This window comes from Amblyomma americanum, chromosome 1, assembly GCF_052857255.1.
Source record: "Amblyomma americanum isolate KBUSLIRL-KWMA chromosome 1, ASM5285725v1, whole genome shotgun sequence".
NCBI lineage: Eukaryota > Metazoa > Arthropoda > Arachnida > Ixodida > Ixodidae > Amblyomma > Amblyomma americanum.
In genome coordinates this window covers 73,157,478-73,177,810 of record NC_135497.1, presented here as the reverse complement: position 1 = coordinate 73,177,810, position 20,333 = coordinate 73,157,478, and the positions used below count along the sequence as shown (strand labels likewise).

At 44.7% G+C, this 20,333-nt stretch overlaps 1 protein-coding gene across 3 annotated transcripts; it reads right to left on the bottom strand.

Annotated features, from left to right (window-relative positions):
- Window positions 1-1,250: 1,250 nt before the first annotated feature.
- Window positions 1,251-19,612, bottom strand: LOC144113015 (uncharacterized). 3 transcript variants are annotated; one of them, XM_077645887.1, is made up of 5 exons: window positions 19,323-19,612; window positions 15,081-15,148; window positions 12,166-12,325; window positions 9,287-9,443; window positions 1,251-1,416 (listed from the first exon to the last, which is right to left on the bottom strand). In XM_077645887.1, the coding sequence occupies exons 1-4, from the start codon at window positions 19,343-19,345 to the stop codon at window positions 9,311-9,313; spliced, it is 384 nt and encodes a 127-aa protein (XP_077502013.1). In that variant the 5' UTR covers window positions 19,346-19,612; the 3' UTR covers window positions 1,251-1,416; window positions 9,287-9,310. The 3 variants fall into 3 exon arrangements, with proteins under 3 accessions (XP_077502013.1, XP_077502014.1, XP_077502015.1); XM_077645888.1 differs by having other exon boundaries at window positions 1,251-1,411; XM_077645889.1 differs by lacking the exon at window positions 15,081-15,148.
- Between the last annotated feature and the right edge of the window lie 721 nt (window positions 19,613-20,333).

The window sequence follows — 20,333 nt, the reverse complement described above, 5'->3', positions numbered from 1 at the left end:
TGCCGTACTTTCGATGCCAAATAAAAGCCTCACACGAAAGCTTGGCTGTTTTCTGAATTTTAATTCGAGATTACACAGCAAAACCATTCCGTACGGTACGAACTCGTGGCACTGGGTTTTCGAGATTGCTGCTTGCGCTACAAACGTCCTATCTGGGGGAAAACCTCTTGAGGACATGAAGCATAGCAGAGATTTCGACTTGCGAACAATTTGGTCGCCTCTGGCGGACTATGGCGTTTACGTGAGCTCTCGCACGGATAACGTTAACTAGCAGCAAAAAGGTCCAGCGGGTTGCAGAAGAGATAGAAGTTATTGACGAACCCAGAAATAAAAAAGTGACAGGAGTAAGGTGGCGGTGGTTAGAAAGAGTAGGATCAATTAGGCATGAATTATCACCATCAGCCTGACTGCGGCCACTGCGGGGCAAAGGTCTCTCGCATGTCTCTCCAATTAGCCCTGTCCTTTGCCAGCTGCGCCCATCGTATGCCCGCAAACCTCTTAATCTCATCGCCCCTCTTTTTTTTCTTCCGCCCTCTGCTACGCTTGCCTTCTCTTGGAACCCGCTTACCAATACAGTCGACCACTTTGTATAAGTAGCTTGTGCTGGCGATGATGATGATGATGCATCATTTTATTGGTGCAAGAGCAGCTTTGGCAGAAAAAAAGGGCCAAGGCTTAAGGTATGTTATGCGGTATGAGCGAAAGCCCCTAGAGGAACAGATACAAGGCTTCCGGTCGGCTTGTAGATAAAAACACCGTCATTGGACACTGCAGGGGCCCAGAACAGGGCTGCAAGGAAAGTGGCCGACACTGAAATATCTTCAGAGGGGGCTAGGATCGGAAAGTGGGTGCGTTCTGATCAGATTTCTGACAACCCCCAGTAGCACAAATGGGGCTCTGAACTGCGGGCTGGCCCGTGCAGGGTCTCTTTGGGCTGGCCCGTGCCGGGCCTCCGTGGACTAGCCCGTACTGGTCCCCCGTGGACTAGCCCATACTGGGACTCCGTGGGCTAGCCCGTACTGGGGCCCTGTGGTCTAGCCGTTCTGGTCCCAGTGGGCTTCTTAGGTGATAACGTGGGGGAAGTCAACAAAGATAACCCATTTAGAGCCAATAGCTGTATGCCTATGGGCCAACCGACCCAATTAGACTGAAAGCCCACCTCGCCAACCAATAGAGGCTTTCTTCACTTCAGTATTTTTTTTGTACATGTTACTACTGAAATTACAATGCAAGTAAGAATGCTTCTTATTTATTTGTTCTTGCAAGACATTTTGGGCATTCTTGCAAAGCCCCAGTTACTGGGGTGAAGGGTCCACCCCCTTCATTCAACTTTCCGACCGCCATCCCAGTCTCTCGCCCCCGCACGAACGCAGCCACTCTGTTCTTGCCTTCCATGGTGGCTGTTGGGATTCTGCACTGCGCAGCAGATGTAAAAGTGAACAAATAAACACACATATCAAATTGATATTCGGTATGGTGGATAAAAATCACTTTGCACAGTATTAGTCACATCTTTCAGGAAATGCTTCATAGCCGTATGCAATGCTACAATGTGCAATGCTTGAAATATCAGCAAATTTCGTTATGCTATTAATATCTGTAACCATAATAAACATAAATACCCATCATAAGAATAACCGAAAGGTGAATGAGCCATTAAAGGACTATAGACACCTAAATTTATTGCGTGTTTTCTTCTGTCAAATGATGAGTTAGATAATAAAATACATCGATTACCAGGTAGTACTTGCCTACAACCCCGCTAAATAATTTATAATCGAATTTCTTCTCTCATGCTGCTTTGGTTTCATCGACCGAACGCCGACTGCCGTCAAGTTGATGTTTTGGTCACATGATGCAACTAGAAAATCTAATACAATCGCTGATATGTAGCTTTAACTGACTACGACATTTAATCCAGCCTCTTCCAAGACCTGGAATGACAAGAAATGGCCTGTCAGCAATAATATAACCGATTTTTTATGCCTCATGTGACTGAAACGTCACAGTTATCGTTCGACTGATGAAACCGAAAGAGCGTCAAGAAGAAATTAAATTGCAGAAAAACTTCACATTGTGCTAGTTGGTGTTGATGCATAGTGGTGGTTCAAAAGCGCAAACACACACGGACCATGTAAGAGACGAGACACACAAACCAGCGCTGAACTTGCTACAGATTTTTTATTAGGAAGAAGCACGTCATATATACACACGAAAAAACAGCGCACATACGCAGTGTCAACAAGATTCCTAGTGCTAGTACAAAGAAAAAACTGCTTTAAAAGCATGTGACTATCTGCAGAACCACTACCCACTAAGAAGCATATTGATTTCTCGAAGCGATAATGTAACAGATGGCATACTCACGCACCCATTACTTTTTCTGATAATATGAAACGCCTCAGCTACTTCTCTAGTGCGCTGGTCAGAATGAGCGAACAAGACATCAGTATCATAAAAAAACGGCGTACATTTGGACGTGGAGCAATGCTTAGCTAGATTAGTTTCCTTCTTTCTTACAGAATTAGTGTGCTCTATGAGCCGCACGTTAACCCAGCGGCCAGTCTGGCCTATGTAGGAAAGGCCACAGGACAGGGGGATTTCATACACTACGCCAGTCTTACAGGCAACATATCTATTTTCATGATTTATGTTGCAAGCATTTCTTTTGCGCCCTTCATGCCTTCTTTAAACCGCCGCCCCCACTCTTTCTAGCTTGTTAGGTGCAGAGAACAGAACCTTTACTCCATGCTTGCTCCCTACTCTTTTAATCCAGTGCGAGAGTGTGTGGACATATAACCACTAAATTTCTTCTCCCTTCTTCCGAACGCTTTTCCGGCCCCGAGGTACTTGCAGACGATTTCAGCGCACGGAGGACGTTGTCTGCACTCGAAACGAGAACAGAGTCCAGGAAACCAGCTTCCCTACATCTGTCTGCCTGGGCTAAGAGACTGGGCATCATTTTATGATAAGATTTCTTTACTGCCATGCTTAAAGGGACACTGAGGAGAACCCTATCAAATTTCTTTTGTTAGCAAGATCTGATAGTTCGGCATTTCATGGCTTTGTTGCCGCTTCTCCGGGAGCGAAAGATGCATTTATTTCAAAGAAATTTGGATTCGAAGTTGAAAACTTTTTTCCCGCCCCTTAGATTCAAACTCTAGAACTCTTATGACGACACGGAGAACTCTTATGACGCCACAGAATGGAATGACGTGAAACGTGACGTAAACGGAGACTCCATGATTTTTGGCGGCTAGCGGTGCGGTCTAGCAGCTGCCGAAATGAAAGCTACCGCCGCCGCACGTTGAAGGCATCTATCGGGGGGTCGCTACCGTCGCTTCGTTTACGATTGCACCGTCGTCTTGCCAGCGTTACGCTGGATCCCGTTCCCGAACCCGACGACGTAGTTCTCGCAAAAACTCCGGCCTGCATTTCAGCGACCTCAGCCCCACAGAGCGTGCGATGCTTTTGAGGGAGCACGGTTAGGTTAGGCGCCGGCGGGTGGTTTCCCCCTTCCTCAGAGAGCAGCCGTTGCAAACTAAATATCATAACCCCAGTGCGGGGAGTCGCAAGGGGTGCGATGCGCCCATCGGAGGCTGGCCGGGGCTTTGAGGCCAACGGATTGTGGTTCCTTGAACGGCACGGTTGCACGGCGCAGCAGGCGGCGTCGAGGTCTCCCACGGTTACAAGGGCGAAGTTATTTATTTTTTGCCACAAAAACAAGTGGGTGCTAAAGGGCGGTCGCGTTCAAAGTCGGCGGCTTGAAACTAAAGCCGGCGCACGACGCTTCAACGGCTTCCGCTAGATCCAACGGGTCCACTGGATCTGGCTCTCTCGCCCACTTGCATGTACCTTCAGATATGTACTGTGAATGGATTAAATTAGCCGAGCTCGAAAGGAACAGCTCCGCCCAACTGCCACAGCTATTGAATACAACGCGCAGATCGCCGCGGAGCCAAATCAGTCCGGGCGGGCCGGCGGCGGCTGGCGCACTCGGCGCGAAACAGAGACATGCTCCAAGTCACCCCCCGCCAGTGCGGTCTGAGTGCGCCGAAGCCGCCGAACGCGTCGGCGGTCAGGCGCAGTTGGAGTATAGAGGGTCTCGCTTTGATAGACGTGACTTCGCTGTACAGCGCGCGCGCTCCTCGCCGCAGCATAAACGCCTCTTTACAGAGCGCCTGCGCTTAACCGCTAACCAACGTATTCGGCGTGGCATTCATGGGATGCCACTGAAACTCCCCGCCCACGCACTCAATAAAAGAAGAAAAGTCCTGTGTCGAGGTTCGGAATCGAACTAGGGGCTTCGCCGTTTGGGGCGGTGACGCTACCACTCCGCCACGACGGCTCAAGTTACAGCCGTCAATAAAGGCGCATCTAGTGAATGCACTCTTCTGATGCAGAAATCTCCGTGCCTTCGCAAGGTATATCCTGGCCTAACAGAGCTAGGCCATCAGCAAATTTTCTGAACTGCCTTGTACCTTGTCTCCCGCCCCTAATTAACGATTTCCGTTAAGTAGTTTGAAGTTGACTGGCACAGCCGGGAATGTTTCGCCGGGCAAGCGTGCGAATACACAAGTGCTGCCTTGTATGATCACCGACCGTCGTGCCATCATAGCTTTTCATCGAACGTGGCGATCATCTGACAAGCCTTAACAGGCTCCTTCAATGGTTAACTAGAACTTTAAGCGGCACTTGGAGTTCCTCTGCTGTTCGGCGCTTGTATATCGAGGTACGTCAAAAACAAAACCACGGGGCACGCAAAGCTCATAGACGCGAAGCGCCATAACAAATCGAAACTCTCCTGGCCGCCTGTGGCGCCGCCAAGCATCGATTTTCTTTGCTTCCAACATTCAGGTTGTCTTTTGCCTGCCTTTCTTGTGTGATAAAAGTGCACTATTCGTTTTAAAACAAAACTTACTTCAATATTGAACCGCGCAACCTTCCTTTGTCAGCCTCAGAAATTCGCGCGACATGTAGGCAGTAAAATTCCTCCAAGGTGGCGACTCTTGCCCTATGGCGTCACCACGCTTGTACTTGCGAGATTCGCCTGTGGCGGCGATGCCTGTATTTTGGTTCTTGCTATTTTCTACCTTACAAGAGCTTTGTTTTCACTAAGATCGGCGTTTTTGTGATCAGGAGCTGGTATTCTATCGATAGAAGCCAACTTAAATTTCTCCTCAGTGTACCTTTAAGCATTATGTAACGATGCCACTTTTTACAAGCTTTGAATGAAAGGATCTGTAATTCAAAAGGGGCTTTTCACTCATAGGGGAATACTGGCAACAGACATGGTTGGGTTCGAAAGCCAATTTTAAATCAAGAAATTGCAAGACTGTTTCTTGAGGGACTTCAAGTGTGAACCTCAGCCCCGACCTATTACGTGCAAAAATATGAACATTTGATACAAATTCGGGATTAATGGACCTAGCCAGCACAAGGTAATCATCCACATAACGGCAAATTCGTATGCAATAACCGGCTAGATCCGTCTCAACTTTCATATCAACCCTGCTTAGATAAATGTTACTGAGAATAGGAGCTACCTTGGCACCTATGCACACACCCGATTTTTGCATATAAAGACGACCATCCCACTCAACAAACGTGTTACTGAGGTAGTAAGATAACAGTTAAACAAAGGGTCCTGTTGTGATTCCACACTCATTTTGGAACACGCATTCATCGCTGTCATCCATAATACAATGCTGAACATACTGAATTAGTTCAAAGTGTGGAAGAGAATAAAACAAATCAACCACATCTACGCTAAAACAATCACATAGTGCCCCGCTCTCATTTCTGACGAAATCAGCTACTGCCTCAGAATTAGGTACGAGAAACGGATCCTTTACAAGAAGTGACGACAAATGTTTCCGAAGATAGGTAGACACAAACAACTGCCAAGAATTGTGCTCAGAGACGCTTGCCCGGCAAGGAAATTCAGGCTTGTGCATCTTTGCACTAAAGACAATTTCTAGCACCGGTTGTTTAGCTTCCTTCACTTTCTTTGCTATACCTCCATACTTAAAACTTCCGAAGTTAAGTCATCGCCTTCTCTGAACACTTGGTGCTAGAAACTTTCTTTAGTGCTAAGACGCACAAGCCTAACGTTCCTTTCCGGGCAATCGTCTCTGAGCACAATTCTTGGCAGTTGGTTGTGTGTACCTATCTTTGCAAACAATTTTCGTCACTTCGCGTAAAGGATCCGTTTCTCGTACCTAATTCTGAGGCAGTAGCTGATTTCCTCCGAAATCACTGTTATCTTACTACCTGAGTAACACGCTTGTTCAGTGGGATGGTCGACCTTATATGCAAAAATCGGGTGTGTGCATAGGTGCCAAGGTAGCTCCCATTCTCAGTAACATTTATCTAAGCCGGGTTGATATGAAAGCTGAGACTGATCTAGCCGGTTATTGCATACGCATTTTCTGTTATGTGGACGATTACCTGGTGCTGGCTAGGTCAGTGAACCCCGAATTTGTGTCAAATGTTCTTCATGTTTTTGCACGTAATGGGACGGGGCTGAAGTTCACACATGAAGACCCTCAAGAAACAGTCTTGCAATTCCTTGATTTAAATTCTCTTTCGAACCCAACCATGTCTGTTGGCAGTATTCCTCTAGAAGTGAAAAGCCCCTTTTGAATTACAGGTCCTTTCATTCAAAGCTTGTAAAAAGTGGCATCGTTACGGGATGCTTAGGCATGGCAGTAAAGAAATCTTATCATAAAATGATGCCCAGTCTCTTAGCCCAGGTAGACAGATGTAGGGAAGCTGGTTTCCGGGACTCAGTTCTCGTTTCGAGTGCATACAAAGTCCTACATGAGCTTAAATCGTCTGCAAGTACCTCGGGGTTGGAAAAGGGTTCGGAAGAAGGGAGAAGAAATGTATTGGTTATGCCATATGTCCACACGCTGTCCCACCAGATTAAAAGAGTTGGGAGCAAGCATGGGGTAAAGGTTCTGTTCCCTGCACCTAACAAGCTAGAAAGAGTGGAGGCGGCAGTTCAAAGAAAGCATGAAGGGCGCAGAAGAAATGTTTGCAACAAAAATAATGAAAATAGATATGTTCCCTGTAAGACTGGCGTAGTGTATCAAATCTCTCAGTCCTGTGGCCTTACCTACATAGGCCAGATTGGCCGCTGCGTTAACGTGCGGCTCATGGAGCACACTATTTCTTTAAGAAAGAAACTAACCTAGCTAAGCATTGTTCCACGTGCAAATGTACGCCATTTTTTTGACGATACTGATGTCTCCTTCGCTCATCTAACCAGCGCACTAAAGAAGTAGCTGAGGCGTTTCATATTATCAGAAAAAGTAATGGGTGCGTGAGTACGCCATCTGTTACATTATCGCTTCGAGAAATCAATATGCTACATATTGGGCAGCGGTTCTGCAGATACACACATGCTTTTAAAGCGGTTTTTAGCTTTTACTAGCACTAGGAGTTTTGTTGACATTGCACATGTGCGCTGTTTTTCCGTGTGTGTATATATGACGTGCTTCTTCCTAATAAAAAATCAGATGTAAGATCAGTGCCAGTTTGTGTGTCTCGTCTCTTACTTGGTCCATGTGTGTTTGGACTTTTGAACCACCACTATGAAATTAAATTATAAATTATTTAGTGCTCGTACATGTATAGAATGTCTAACGCTTGGTTTGAAAGGAGAAAACGCTAAAGCGAAAATTTGGTACCTATAGTCCTTTAAATTTGGATGGCTACTCAGTAATTGATAACGGAAGTGCAGAAAACCACACCAGGTAGATTGAAAGTAGCTTTTTCCTGCAATTAGATGGTGTGTTCACAAAGTTTCTATAACCTTCAGAAGATTCACGTGTACTCATCAACAATTGCGCTGTACAGCCATAGGTTCTTAAATGTTTCTTTTTCGCCCCGCCCCTTCAATGTGTACATTAGGGCCACATGAGTCTTCACTACAGTCATCATAATAAGTTTTGTAGCCTCATCAGCTGTCTCACCACGAATGAGTGCTAGGTTTTTGATCTGAAATAGATTATACAGATTATACAAAGTGAACTCTGCCATGAATACCATACATTGAACCATTCATAAAACTCCCTGTTCGAGGAACCATGTGCAAGTCAACAAAAAATCAGAAGTATGCAGAACAGGATAATACAGAGGACTCAAACAGACCTATGATCACAGTGGTGTGACTCAGCTTAATGATAACAGAATTCTTTGTTGTCTTCTAAACGCCCATCTTTGCATCATCATATTAACTTCCTTTTTTGCATGACTCAATGGCATACGCTTCCCAAACAATAAGGTAAGGGGGAAAAAGTGAAGCCATACTTTAAGGCCCCATGAACCATGGCAAAATTGTAGTCTGGAGCTAAATGAGTGATGTAAGAACATAATCGTCAGCTGCCACTATGAACAGCAAGGCTAATGTTTGTGCTAATTTCTCGTAGTAGGCTAGATATTATTTACAGCAAATCCTTCAAATACACTTGAACAAAATGAAGCTCTCATGACTACAAATCCAAACGCAACATGAGGCAATTTCGAAGTCCCAACATAATCTGAAGTGGACTCACCATATGTAGAGAGCTCAAATTAAACTACAGCTGAACAAAACACTATGCATCAAAATTATATTAAAAGGAATCAATACGTTGCCAGTAGTTCATACGTACAATTGAAAGAAATGCCATATACCCAGTCGAACAAAAACACCAGCCCGTTTCTGGTGTTTACACCAAACTGGCCTTTTTAAAGACGGGTTCTGGTGTGACCGTGTCTGGTGTTCTGACCAGACCAGGATTTTCAGACACGGGTCCTGATGTGGCATAGTGTGGTGTGCTTTAGTGTGTTCTGGTCTGGTGTTCTGTGCTGTGACCCGGTTGTCTAATACCGGCTCTGGTGTGCTTTGGTTTAGTGTTTCCTGGTGTGGTCGGTGTACTATTCGATTTGGCGTGGTTGGAATACCGTAGAATGTCTTGATTGAGATGCTGTGTGTTTGGACATACTATCTTGAGAAAAATTAAGAGATCCCAGCGAATGCACACCAAATGGTGTAAAACGGCAAGCACTCCTGATGTCGAGTCAGGTGCACTAACATCCATCAATCTCGCTGCGCCGGTTTTGATGGCACGAGCATTTCATCAGATGGCACCTGCACGCAGTTAGGCATAGTGTGGCACACACTCGCAGTGTCATAATTTTTCACATGATTGTACACTGGAGCATGCACATAACCACATCATTTCTGTTCTTGCCGAAGACTAAGAGCAAGCACGTATCGTAAAGAAAAAATGCTCACATTTGCACAGAAGCATCCTTAGCTTCATTGGTAGACAAAATTGGCAGTGTAGTCAAGATGGAGGCCCCTAGCATCATAGTGTGCATCTTTTCTGACAAAGTCGAACAGGTTGCATTTCCCTGATAGCAGCTTGACTCCAGCTGTGTAGCCACAATGCCTGAAGAACAACAGAACAAAATCACGAATTTGTGTGAAATACACTATAATATTCACAGTGCAAAGACAACCAGCAAACACTGCTATTAAATTTAGCTCAGTGGTGCAAACATACAGTACACATTCAATACGACTTTCAATGCCTCTGCAATAAATCAACTGTCTTCTGCTTTATAGAAAATCAATGCTACTCACATAAAGCACCCCACTTGCAATAATTTGCTTGAAATCAGTGTCTGGATGAGCTAGTATTTCACACTTTCATTCACACAGTACAACGATGAACACGGACAAGGGGGAAGACACCGAAAAACACTTTGAGGTGCCTCCTTCCTTGCCCCTGTTCATCACCATGCTGTGTGAATGAAAATGTGAATAATTGCGTTGTGTTTTTCATTTATATTCATAGCTAACTGCTTATGTTTACAACACAGTTGGGTACGCCTGCATCATATTCTGAATTTCTATCATATTTTGGCATTGCAGCTGATATTGAGCATGACAGTCCTTCTAACACAGTCAGGCTTTCTGAGACAGTCAACAGCACTCTACCATCTCCGGTAATTTGATCCATTACCAGGCTCAGAGATACTAATACTTGGCAGCCTAGAGAAATAAATTGATATGGAAATTCTAGTGCTGCAGAAAACAAAAAGCTAAGAGGAATTAAGGAATTAGAGAAATGATTACAAGATGGCCATAAAGAAGGGCACAAAAAGGAGATAACATGTAGTTCGACTAACAAAAAAATATTTGATGCAAGTATATTTCAGGGTGACAAAATCCATGTATTGAGACTTTTTATGCACACAGGGTGCAGAACTGTAAAGCACTGCATGGCTGGCTGCATCTATTTAGAAGACCATTCCTCTTCATTTCTTCCAAAAAAGTGGCAGCAAAGGATAAAAAGCCGACTGGTGAAATTTATTTTCAGCTGAATGCCACATACAAAATGAAAAGACTGGAATGTTAATGATTCGAAACGAAACCTTAAACAAGATGCGATGACCTCTGGCACTGGTAAAACCCCAACACATGTGCAAAAAAAGCTGCCAGATTATTTTTCCTGCTGAATGTATTGAAACCAAAGCTGCCTGAACGCACATGAGTTTTGTTTAGCTCTAGCTTGCTATACGCATTCTGACACTGTGGTGCAGTTCACTGCACAGTACCTGGAGACACTTCCACTCGTACAAAACCCGCAGTAGATTCTGCGTAGTGTGCATTGCCCACTATGGTGCCTAGCAATCTCTGTCTTCCAGTGAGATGCACTTTTTTTGGTGCATCCAGGCATTAGGGTTCCAGTTATAAAAAATGTCCGAGTTGATTATGAGTTAAGTGAATAAGCTTAACAAGTTGACTGGTTCTAAGCAGGCAGATCACTTGCAAGAACCGCTTCTCACAGCAAAGCAGATAATAATAATGGCTTCAGGATACTGTAGTGCAGGGCTCCAAATTAGTTTAGACCAAGTGGGGTTCGTTAAGCTTCGCTAACATTGTATGGCAGACCGGCGCCTTTTCCAAAGTAGCAATGTTTACTGCCACACATATACATAACACACAAGTCGCATGATTCCTCCCAACATGTATGCGACAAAGTATTGCAACCGCTTCGAGCCATCTCTACAGGCCCCACTGGGTCATCCCTGCTAAGTGAGAAAAAAAGTGGCTAAGATATGCTTTGTCATGTTCAATGCAACAAACTATTTTTACAAAGCATGCAGCAAAGCTAGCGAAAGAATGCTCAAGCACACCTATGCTTGAGTAAAAGGTAGCCAAATTTTTTTTACATATAAACTGAAGTAGCAGAAGTCGAAGTTAGAATGTGGCTTGTAAAACTGTATGCATAACAGCTAGACAAGAGAGCAGAGAAGGTAAGGGGGCACACAGGGGCTCATTATGGGCTATATGATGGACTCTTAACAGTCACTTCCATCATGGCATCTGACAGTTAAACAATAAGCCAGCTAGCATTAAATTCAAGCTTATTTTCATGCAATATGCTTTCAGTGATGGCTACAAGTTATAACACACAAATTTTCGTTGTTAAGTAGAGACCACCAGACGATTCATAGACGATGGCAAATGTGGCGGCACCCACGAATGCCTATACTGAATCAGCATCACTTAGGCCTCAGTACCTACAATCCAAGCTTCAGGGCAAATGACTGCTAAGTACCAACCGCCTTCTGTTTCCATGGCATGAGAAGTACATATTCACTAAAAGTTGTTCATTATGAGTAATTTCACTGATCATGCACTGCCACACTGAACATAGAGCCTAGGCTTTTAAGCTGCTTTTATCGTCACACGAGCTAACTGCACCCATCAATTAATCTCCTGTAAATAAACTTTCACATGAAGACAACATGTACAATTATTTGATCACGTCTTGAATGTTTGGCATTAACCTTTGTTTGGAGCTTTCGTATTATAAACCATTAACAAACCTGAGTCATAATTCTCACATACACTGATGGAGTGAGTATATGCCCCTGAGATAAATCCAGCTAAAGCTAGCAATTACTTCTCAGTGCATCCATTTTTCACTTCAGTGAATTATGAAACATCATTCCAGCGCACAAAAACACACGAATGAAGAGGAGAGACATCACGGACACCGGACATATTTTTTTGTGCGCTGGAATGACGTCTCATAATTCTGCCCAGAACTGACTATCCCAGCCCTCTATGCTTAGCCTTGTGGAGAACCTTTTACTTGCCTTCCGCTGTCACCTCCTGAGAACTTGCCACTGGAACTGCATAGTACAACTGCTTCTGTTGACCAGATGGTAATGGCAGTCCTCTTGTGAAATAGTGCATTCTTTGGAATTCCCTTCATGGTGTCATACATTGCCTTCTCTACCTTGAATTCAGATACACCTACAGGAAAAAGAACACGCATATAAAAATTCTTAGCCATATTTGCAGCCAGGAATATGATAATAATTGTATTTGTACGCTTCAAAGCAACAACAGCAGTATGCTTTAACGCCTGTTGAAGCAAGAAAGTAAGAAATCATTTCGTTTATTACCAACACAAGACTTGCACCTTGACGTTGATGGTGTCATGCAATAGTGGTGAGTTCTGATATCGGTGTGAAGTACAAAAAGGCAACTGCTTGCTTCGAATTTTAGAACATGCAACTTTAACTGCACAATTATTGAAAAAATTGACTTCATCCTTGAAAATCGCATATTAGTATGCGTGGTAGCAAACACTGAAAATAAAAATAGTAGGAGCGCTGCCAGTGTTTAAATCAACACGCAGTGACTGGTTTGGTTCATATGGGTTTAATGTCCCAAAGCGATTCAGGCAATGAGAGACAACGTAATGAAGGGCTCCAGAAATTTCGGCCACCTGGGGTGCACAGACACCGCACAGTACACGAGCCTCAAGAATTTTGCCTTCATCGAAATTCGACCACCGCGTCTGGGATCGAATACGCGTCTTTCGGGCCAGCCGCCGAGTGCCATAACCACTCAGCCACCGCGGCGGCTTCGCAGTGACTGCTAAGAGCAATTTTCTAATTGCAGTTCTTGCCCATACCCTTGTCAAGCTAGGCACTAATGCCGGTTGACCTGCAGTAAATCTAATGTGTCCTCAACATGCTCCATAGTTAGCAGATTTCTTGTAGTCAAAATTGAATGATACATTACTTAACATTTTTTTCAGTTGGAAGCGCATGAGCTATTGATATAGTCCAAAGCAAACAACTTAGTGCCTTAGAATAGTGTTCAACGAGGGGCCCACACGCAGAGACGCTGAACTTGTAACTGTTTCCTTATACAAAGTAATACAGGAGTGCATGGCCTGTGGTGTTCATGCTAAGGAATACAAAATATAAACAGAAACAAAACTGAAGTGCAAAGAAAAATTAGACAAGTTCTGTCATTACACCTTATGTGACACTAGAGAGTACATGTTCAACAATAAATAGTAAAATGGTCATTTTGAAATTTTGCACAATCATCAAATTGTCATGAGCATAGTCAGTATGCCTTTTCTTCACACAAAAGGTTTGCGGCGGCTCCGGTGCACTTCAGTTTCTTTTTAGTACAGTGCCTTTTTTTAAGACAGAAATTGGTCAAGGGCCACAAAATAGTAATAACTGTGTATCACCATTTTCATATCTATGCTTCATTACTTTTTAACAGAACCTCCAAAATGACCCACATGATTTGCAGCAGGAGCAGGATTCCGGTGTGCACCACTCACATTCAATGAAGGACCTGGCTGCATTTCCAAGTGTTATACTAATTTTCACAATGAGAGTGCCGTTCAGCGAGTCTGACAGCAAGCAAAAACACGATTTGAACCCAATAGCTTAAGGACATTTTAAAGTCGTCTGTAACATTGTGCTTGTAAAATGACAACTTCAGGTGTCAATACTCATCAAAGTTGCCATCAGATCTCAGCTTTGGTGTGCTCATAAAGGGAAGGTGGGGTGCTTAGTTATAATGACCAATTGTCACGGCTGGTACATTGTGCTACCTACTTCAATGATGAAGGATGTGACAAACTATCCTCCAAAATCAGACATCTGGCATAAAGGCTGAAAAGCAAAAGCAAATGAAGGACCACTAAGACCTGAAATTATTTCCTACCTGAACAGTTATGCACATCATAAAGAAAGCTGACAAACGGCGCGAAGTTATACTGGTAGTTTGGCCCCAGATGCTCGCTCATTCGAGCCTCAGTATCCTAACTAAAGCAATAAAAAAGACATGACTGTTGAAGGCTAAATAAGCTACTGTAAAGCTCATCAGCAGTGAGAAAAACAAATTCTAACCCTCATAATAATATAAAAGTCAGCCAATGAGGCCGCTGCGTCAGTCACCAACAAAGAGACCATGTACAAACTATACACTGTAAATGCACAAACTCTACATGAGAGCAAAGCATGCCCTGCACTTTTGAAACAAATTTGTATCAATGTAAGATTCTTGGCAACAGTGTGCATCACCAATAATGGCATGTGCTAAAAAGGAAGAGAGCACCTTAATGATGCTGTACAATTTAGAATTCAGCCTTTCAGTAAACTATATTCTGTCTAGTACCATGAGCACCGTCAGAGGAGAAGGCCAAAATGAAAGGAAAGCTGCCAGCTGTCATGAGGCCTGCCACAAAAAAAACAGTGAACAGAAGTGGTGCACAAACAAAAAAGAAGGGATGCACTATGCGATTACACAACACAAAATAACACAGGAAAACAGGGCCCAACCAATGAATGAAAAGAGAACAACAAAAATAAGGTAAGCAGTACTAAACACTGCTACCTCTGCAAATTGAGAACAGTGAAATAGACAACACCTAAAAAATAAGTTTCAAGGTCTATAAAAACGTAACTTTGGTCACATATTTTTTAAATGCTGCATTAGACATTAAAATACTAAAATCCCCAAGTGGTATTTGCCTACCATTAAATAATTTATAATTCCATTTCTTTCTCTGATGTTGTTTAGGCTTGATCAGCCGTACGATGGATGTGATGCCTAGTTGGCCTTTAGGTCTGCTGAGGCATGAAAAAGGCTACAATATAAATGTTGATATGCAGTTTTAATTCACTACAACACCTAAAACAGCCTGTTTCAAAAGCTGGAATGACAAGAAATGCCGTAGCAGCGGTTATATTACCAGTTTTCTTGCCTTTGACATGACCTGGAAACCAACTACACGTCGCATCCATCGTTCGGTTGATAATACTGAAACAAGAAGAAAGACAATTATAAATTATTTACCAGTCATAGAGCAAATATCACGAGGTGGTCCATGTACAGGCGCGGACAGAAGTAAACGGAACGCGCCACACAAGAAAGAACTGCGTGTCAGCACCGCCTAGCCAAACCAGACGAAAGCTCGAAATCGCCACGCCCATGTGCAGGGCCGCTTCCGGCGCGACCCTCTCAATGCTCCGCTTGCCTCGCATTCGTCCGGCGTCTGTGTCGTGCTGATGACGATCATGATCGGATGGTCGTGCTCTGTGTAGCTAGCGAACATTTCGGAAAACAAAGACCGCTGCCTTGATAAGGCAAATTGCGCGGGGACGGCTCTACCATTAAGCCGCTTCGTTTGAGACAGCTGGAGGCGTGTTTGCGCCGCAAACAACCCGCGTGTTTCGAACTTTTGCAGCCGCTGGGACTCTGCTGCGTCTCACTCGCAAGCAAACGCGCTCGAAACACTCGGCATACTGCCGCAGTTTTGTGTTGATTTTCTACAGTTATCCCTGATGATTCGCCTTGTCCCTACCAGGCGCTCACGCAGCATAGTGCATGCACCCTGCCTGTCTCCCCCGAAACAAACTTCCCCTATACTGGATCCTGCTCTTATCACCCCCGAGACAGTACGCTGCGTATCGCGCTGTCGTGTGCGGAGCAGAGCTCATGGTAATCACTTTGCATGCACCTTTGGATCTTAGGATGACTACAAGCACCCGCTGTCTCACCCACACGAATGCCGCAGCAGCAGTGCGTCACTGTTGCGTGCCCCGCGTGCGAAATTCGGCTATAAGTACCCGTGATCGCCCGCTAATCAGAGTATGAGCCACGGCAGAACCCGGCAAGCTATCCAAACTCTTCTGTGCGAGCTGTATTACTTCACTGCTACCGGTTACATATAGACATTGGTCTGTTTGAGAATATAGGCGTGGAAACCCAACAGCTGCATCCAGCACATTTGGAAGCAGTCACTATCCTTGAGGCACTGGATCGCGCTGCAAAAAGCGCCAAGAGCGGCGGTTTCATCTCATTTTAAGCTGACCTCCTAGGCGAGGTTCCAATGCAGGAGCACTGTGGTGCAGTACAGACACACAGGACGCATGCTTTGCCGCTCCGTCGGTTCCTCGTAGGAGCAGGCCGAAAATTAACGGTAAATGTATTAAAAGAACCCGAAACTGCGGTGGTGGATCAAGTGTTTTGAGTTTATTTGGTCTATAGCGAGACGAAAATTGAATCCCAGAGGCAACTTAAGTTTGAAGGACGCGCGCTATTTGCGATGGAAACGCACCTACAGCTGTCTCAGATGAAACGACATAATGATAGCGTCGCCCCCGCGGGATTTGTGGCATCAAGGCAGCGGTCTGTGCGTTCCGAAATGCCCGCTCGCTACTAAGGGTGCAACCATCCGACCATAATCATCATAGCGTGACCCTGACACCGGCCGAATGCGAGGCGAGCGGAGCAATGAGAGGGTTGCGCCGGAAGGGGCCTGCATATGCGTGTCGTGATTTTGAGCTTACGTGTGGTTTTGCTAGGCGGCACTGACAAGCAGTTCTTTCTTGTGCGGCGCGCTCCGTTTACTTCTGTCCGCGCCTGCACATTAATGTCTAAGGCATTTGAAAGAAGGCGCAAGCAAACATCTGGTGTCCACAGTATATGCAGTTTCTTTGAAGCTTTGCTTAACTATGGTTTCAGGTAGCATGCCGAAAGGCTGAGTCAAACAGGTCACTACAAGCTCCTAATTTCCTGTAAGTGTATTAGAGCAAGCATATTCACTGAACTTGCACAGTGTCATCACCAAGCAAGTTAAATGGCAAAAAAATCAAAACTGACCAAGATAATCACCGAGGTAAAAATTTATGGTGAACATTCACCTTTTTTCATTTAGGACTTCTAGCTTTTTTGTGCACAGGCTATAATTCAACAGACCTTGAAGTAGTTTGCAGTAGACGGTGTTCATTTTCCACTCAGATCTAGAAGCAGTAAAGATAATGCAACTACAGTGAAAAGTTCGTTTAACAGTACCTCTTGCTGGACTAGTTGGTGTAACATTGTGTAACAAAAGTAAAAACAGCGCTAATTTTTACATAAACAACGCAGAAAGAACAGACAGGACGGGCGCTCTCCTATCTGTTCTTTTTGTGTGGTTTGTGTAAAAATTAGCGCTGTTTTTACTTTCGTTATACAGTGAGAGACCACAGAAGAGAAGCTGTCAAGTCCAATTAATGTTTCATCTTTGAGGTGCATTCATAGCTGCATTATATAACACCATTCGTATTCTTTTCACCAAGTGAAATAAGACGTATTTGGACCAGTCTCTGAGGAGTGCCATGTGACACCGGCATTACTGCAGAAGCTTGACATGGTTATCCTTCTACTATGATTGTCTATGAGGAGTGCCATGGGAGATGGATACTAGAGAAAAAAGGATAAAAGCATTGTTCTCATGCTGTAATATCACCTTAGAATGCTGCCCTGTATCCCATTACTTTATATTGGCATTTTTTAAAGCCTGGCTGCATTTAAGGGGGTCTCTAGTGACTCGAAAACAGGTGGGGAGGGAACTAGAGAGGGAGAGAGAAAGTGGCTGAGCTGAGGCTATACCAGTGTTCTCGTTGTTGCTGTGTAGCCTTAGAGCTGAGCGGCCAGCTCTGTACTCAATCGTGGTATGAGGGTGCGGGTTTCCCTTTTTCTTCCACCCTGGAGAAGTGTTCCAACCACCACTTACACGAAAAAGAAAATTGGTTGCTTGCTTCGGATTCATACATTCCCTACATTCTAGTACGGGGAGTCTCAGATTCCTCGTTAGTTTTGTAAGGGTTCCGAGGCCAGCCGAGACCCCCCTGTATTTAAGCACTGCTTTCTGAGCATGAAACTGGCACTATCTGATGATGACCTATTGAGAAGAGACACACACGTTACTTTGAATAGGGGAATGCCAATGCATGCCATCAACGTTCTGGTCCAAAGCAGACATTGCAACACACTGATCTCAACGCAGAGGTGAAAAAAACAGATCTGAGAAAACTCGACACATACTTGTGCTCTACAATGTACGCTGAACAGGCACAGACAAGAACAGCCCCAAATCTGGACAGTGGAGACATCCTCTCCGATGAAGCTCTTTTCAGACTTCTTCACTACTGAAGAGAAGGCACTTCACCTGAATAACATCATAATTTCCAGCTGTGTATTTTGCACCCACAATGCCTGGCACTTCCTGATAATTATTTGTATTGCTGGCATTTCTACAACCACAAGAAGATGTTTAAACAGCCAAACTTCAAATACCTAACGCCACTTGCTCACACTAGTTTTCATGATAAGCTCTGTACTACTTAGGTTATTCAAAACCACTTAATTTGAAAGGGCTACAAAGCGCTCTTTTTCTAGGGCTACTTTTTTATTCACGGCTGCCAGCAACTAAAAGAACTTTACAGCTGCAGGCAACGTTACCAATGTTGCAAAAGTGATCGAACAGGCAGCTACCTGTTGTGGTATCGCAGTGACGCGTCGCTTCAATTCACTCAGTCGCTTGCATGCCTTGACGCGTCACACCCCTCCCACTCTGAGCTTGACAGCTGGTGTAATCGGCTCGTAGAGGTACGTTCTAACCTTAAGACGCCACATCAGATCACTATAAAGACGCACGTGCGCGTAGCGAATAACACAACTCTAAACAGACCGAGCGGCGCACGCTATCGGCAGTCCGCAACGGGCCGATACTGGCGTGAAAACAACGCGTGCAGGCAGTGCACGATCACGTCCCACGTCGAATAATCAACAGGAAGTCTGGCAACCACCTTAACGAAAGCCCAAAACATAGTCGCGCGCCTTGCTGGGCGGTATACAATTGCCACATTTACATTTAGGACTCCTACGCGTGCCTGCATTCAGCAAACGCATCTATGCATACACCTCGGCGCTCGCGTCGCAACGCATACACTGTGAACACTGACGGACCAGCAGTTTGATGATTCGATGTGGAATGCACTTTGCTGCCGCGGAAACCACCAGTGACTCACGCGCAATGCCGAAGGGAAACGAACAGGACAGAGCTGACAGAGCCTCGTCTCTTCCTCTTCTTCTCGCCCTTGCGCTCGCTCGTTAATTTTCGCGGTCGCAAATTGCACGCACTCTTGGGCTACACTCTGGGTCTCACCTGGAAACGAAGACTCGACGCATTCCAGTAACCGCTTTCTTCTCTTGCTTCGCGGCTCCTACGGTTGAAGTCGAACCTGTTGTCAATATGAAACGGCTCCATGCTTCTCGGCGTGGTCACTTTTGACAAAGTACGCGAACGGCTGCATTGCTGACACGCGGCGCAAGCTACGATAAGCAGGAAATCCAAACGGAAGTTTGAAGGAATGATTTTGAAATCAGACACAAACAGCACACGAACAGCAGCAGCACGGACCACGGCACGGCGCGGCGTACGGCCTAGCCGGATATCACTCCGGAATGCACAGAGGGAGAGGAGGGTAGGAGGGTTTGCTGCGTCCTGCCACGTGACCTGGCAGCAGCGCGCTGGATTTGAACGGCGTTGGGAAGCACGCTAGGCGCTGGCGCGTGGCTATTAGCGTGACTATTAGCGTCATGGTAAATGATTACTGCGAACTGTTACAAAATTGCAGTTAGAATAAGGCGCCTCCGTGCATCATTGCCATGCAGTTTTCATGTCAAAAGCAGGCGGCAATGTTTCAGCTCCTTGCGGAACAACTTTACAAATTGTTTTCTTAGCTTTTCTTTTTTCTTTCTGGTCTTTTGCAGACCGTATTAATGAGCATTCACTACATATTTTTTAGCACAGCACCAAGTTTCTCGTAAACCACATTTCGGCTTATGCTACAAAGATATGATCTGCAGAACAAGTCTGCTTTACTCAACTTCAAAAAAAAAAAGTTAATCTCAAAGCTTCCATTGTAGATTTCAATAAAATGTGTATTACTGCAAAAGCTCATTAAATCTAACATCAAGGGACCACAAAAAATTCAAATTATCAAATGACCCCCAACAAAACTGACAAGAACCACTTGTACCAGAGTATAGGTCGGAAGAGGGGACCGTCTCAGTTATTGCTGGCAGCCGGAATTTGTCTGCCTATATGCTTTGTCATTTTTAAGCGCATATAACTTAAATTACATGCTTAATTGCATATTCTATGCAGAATATA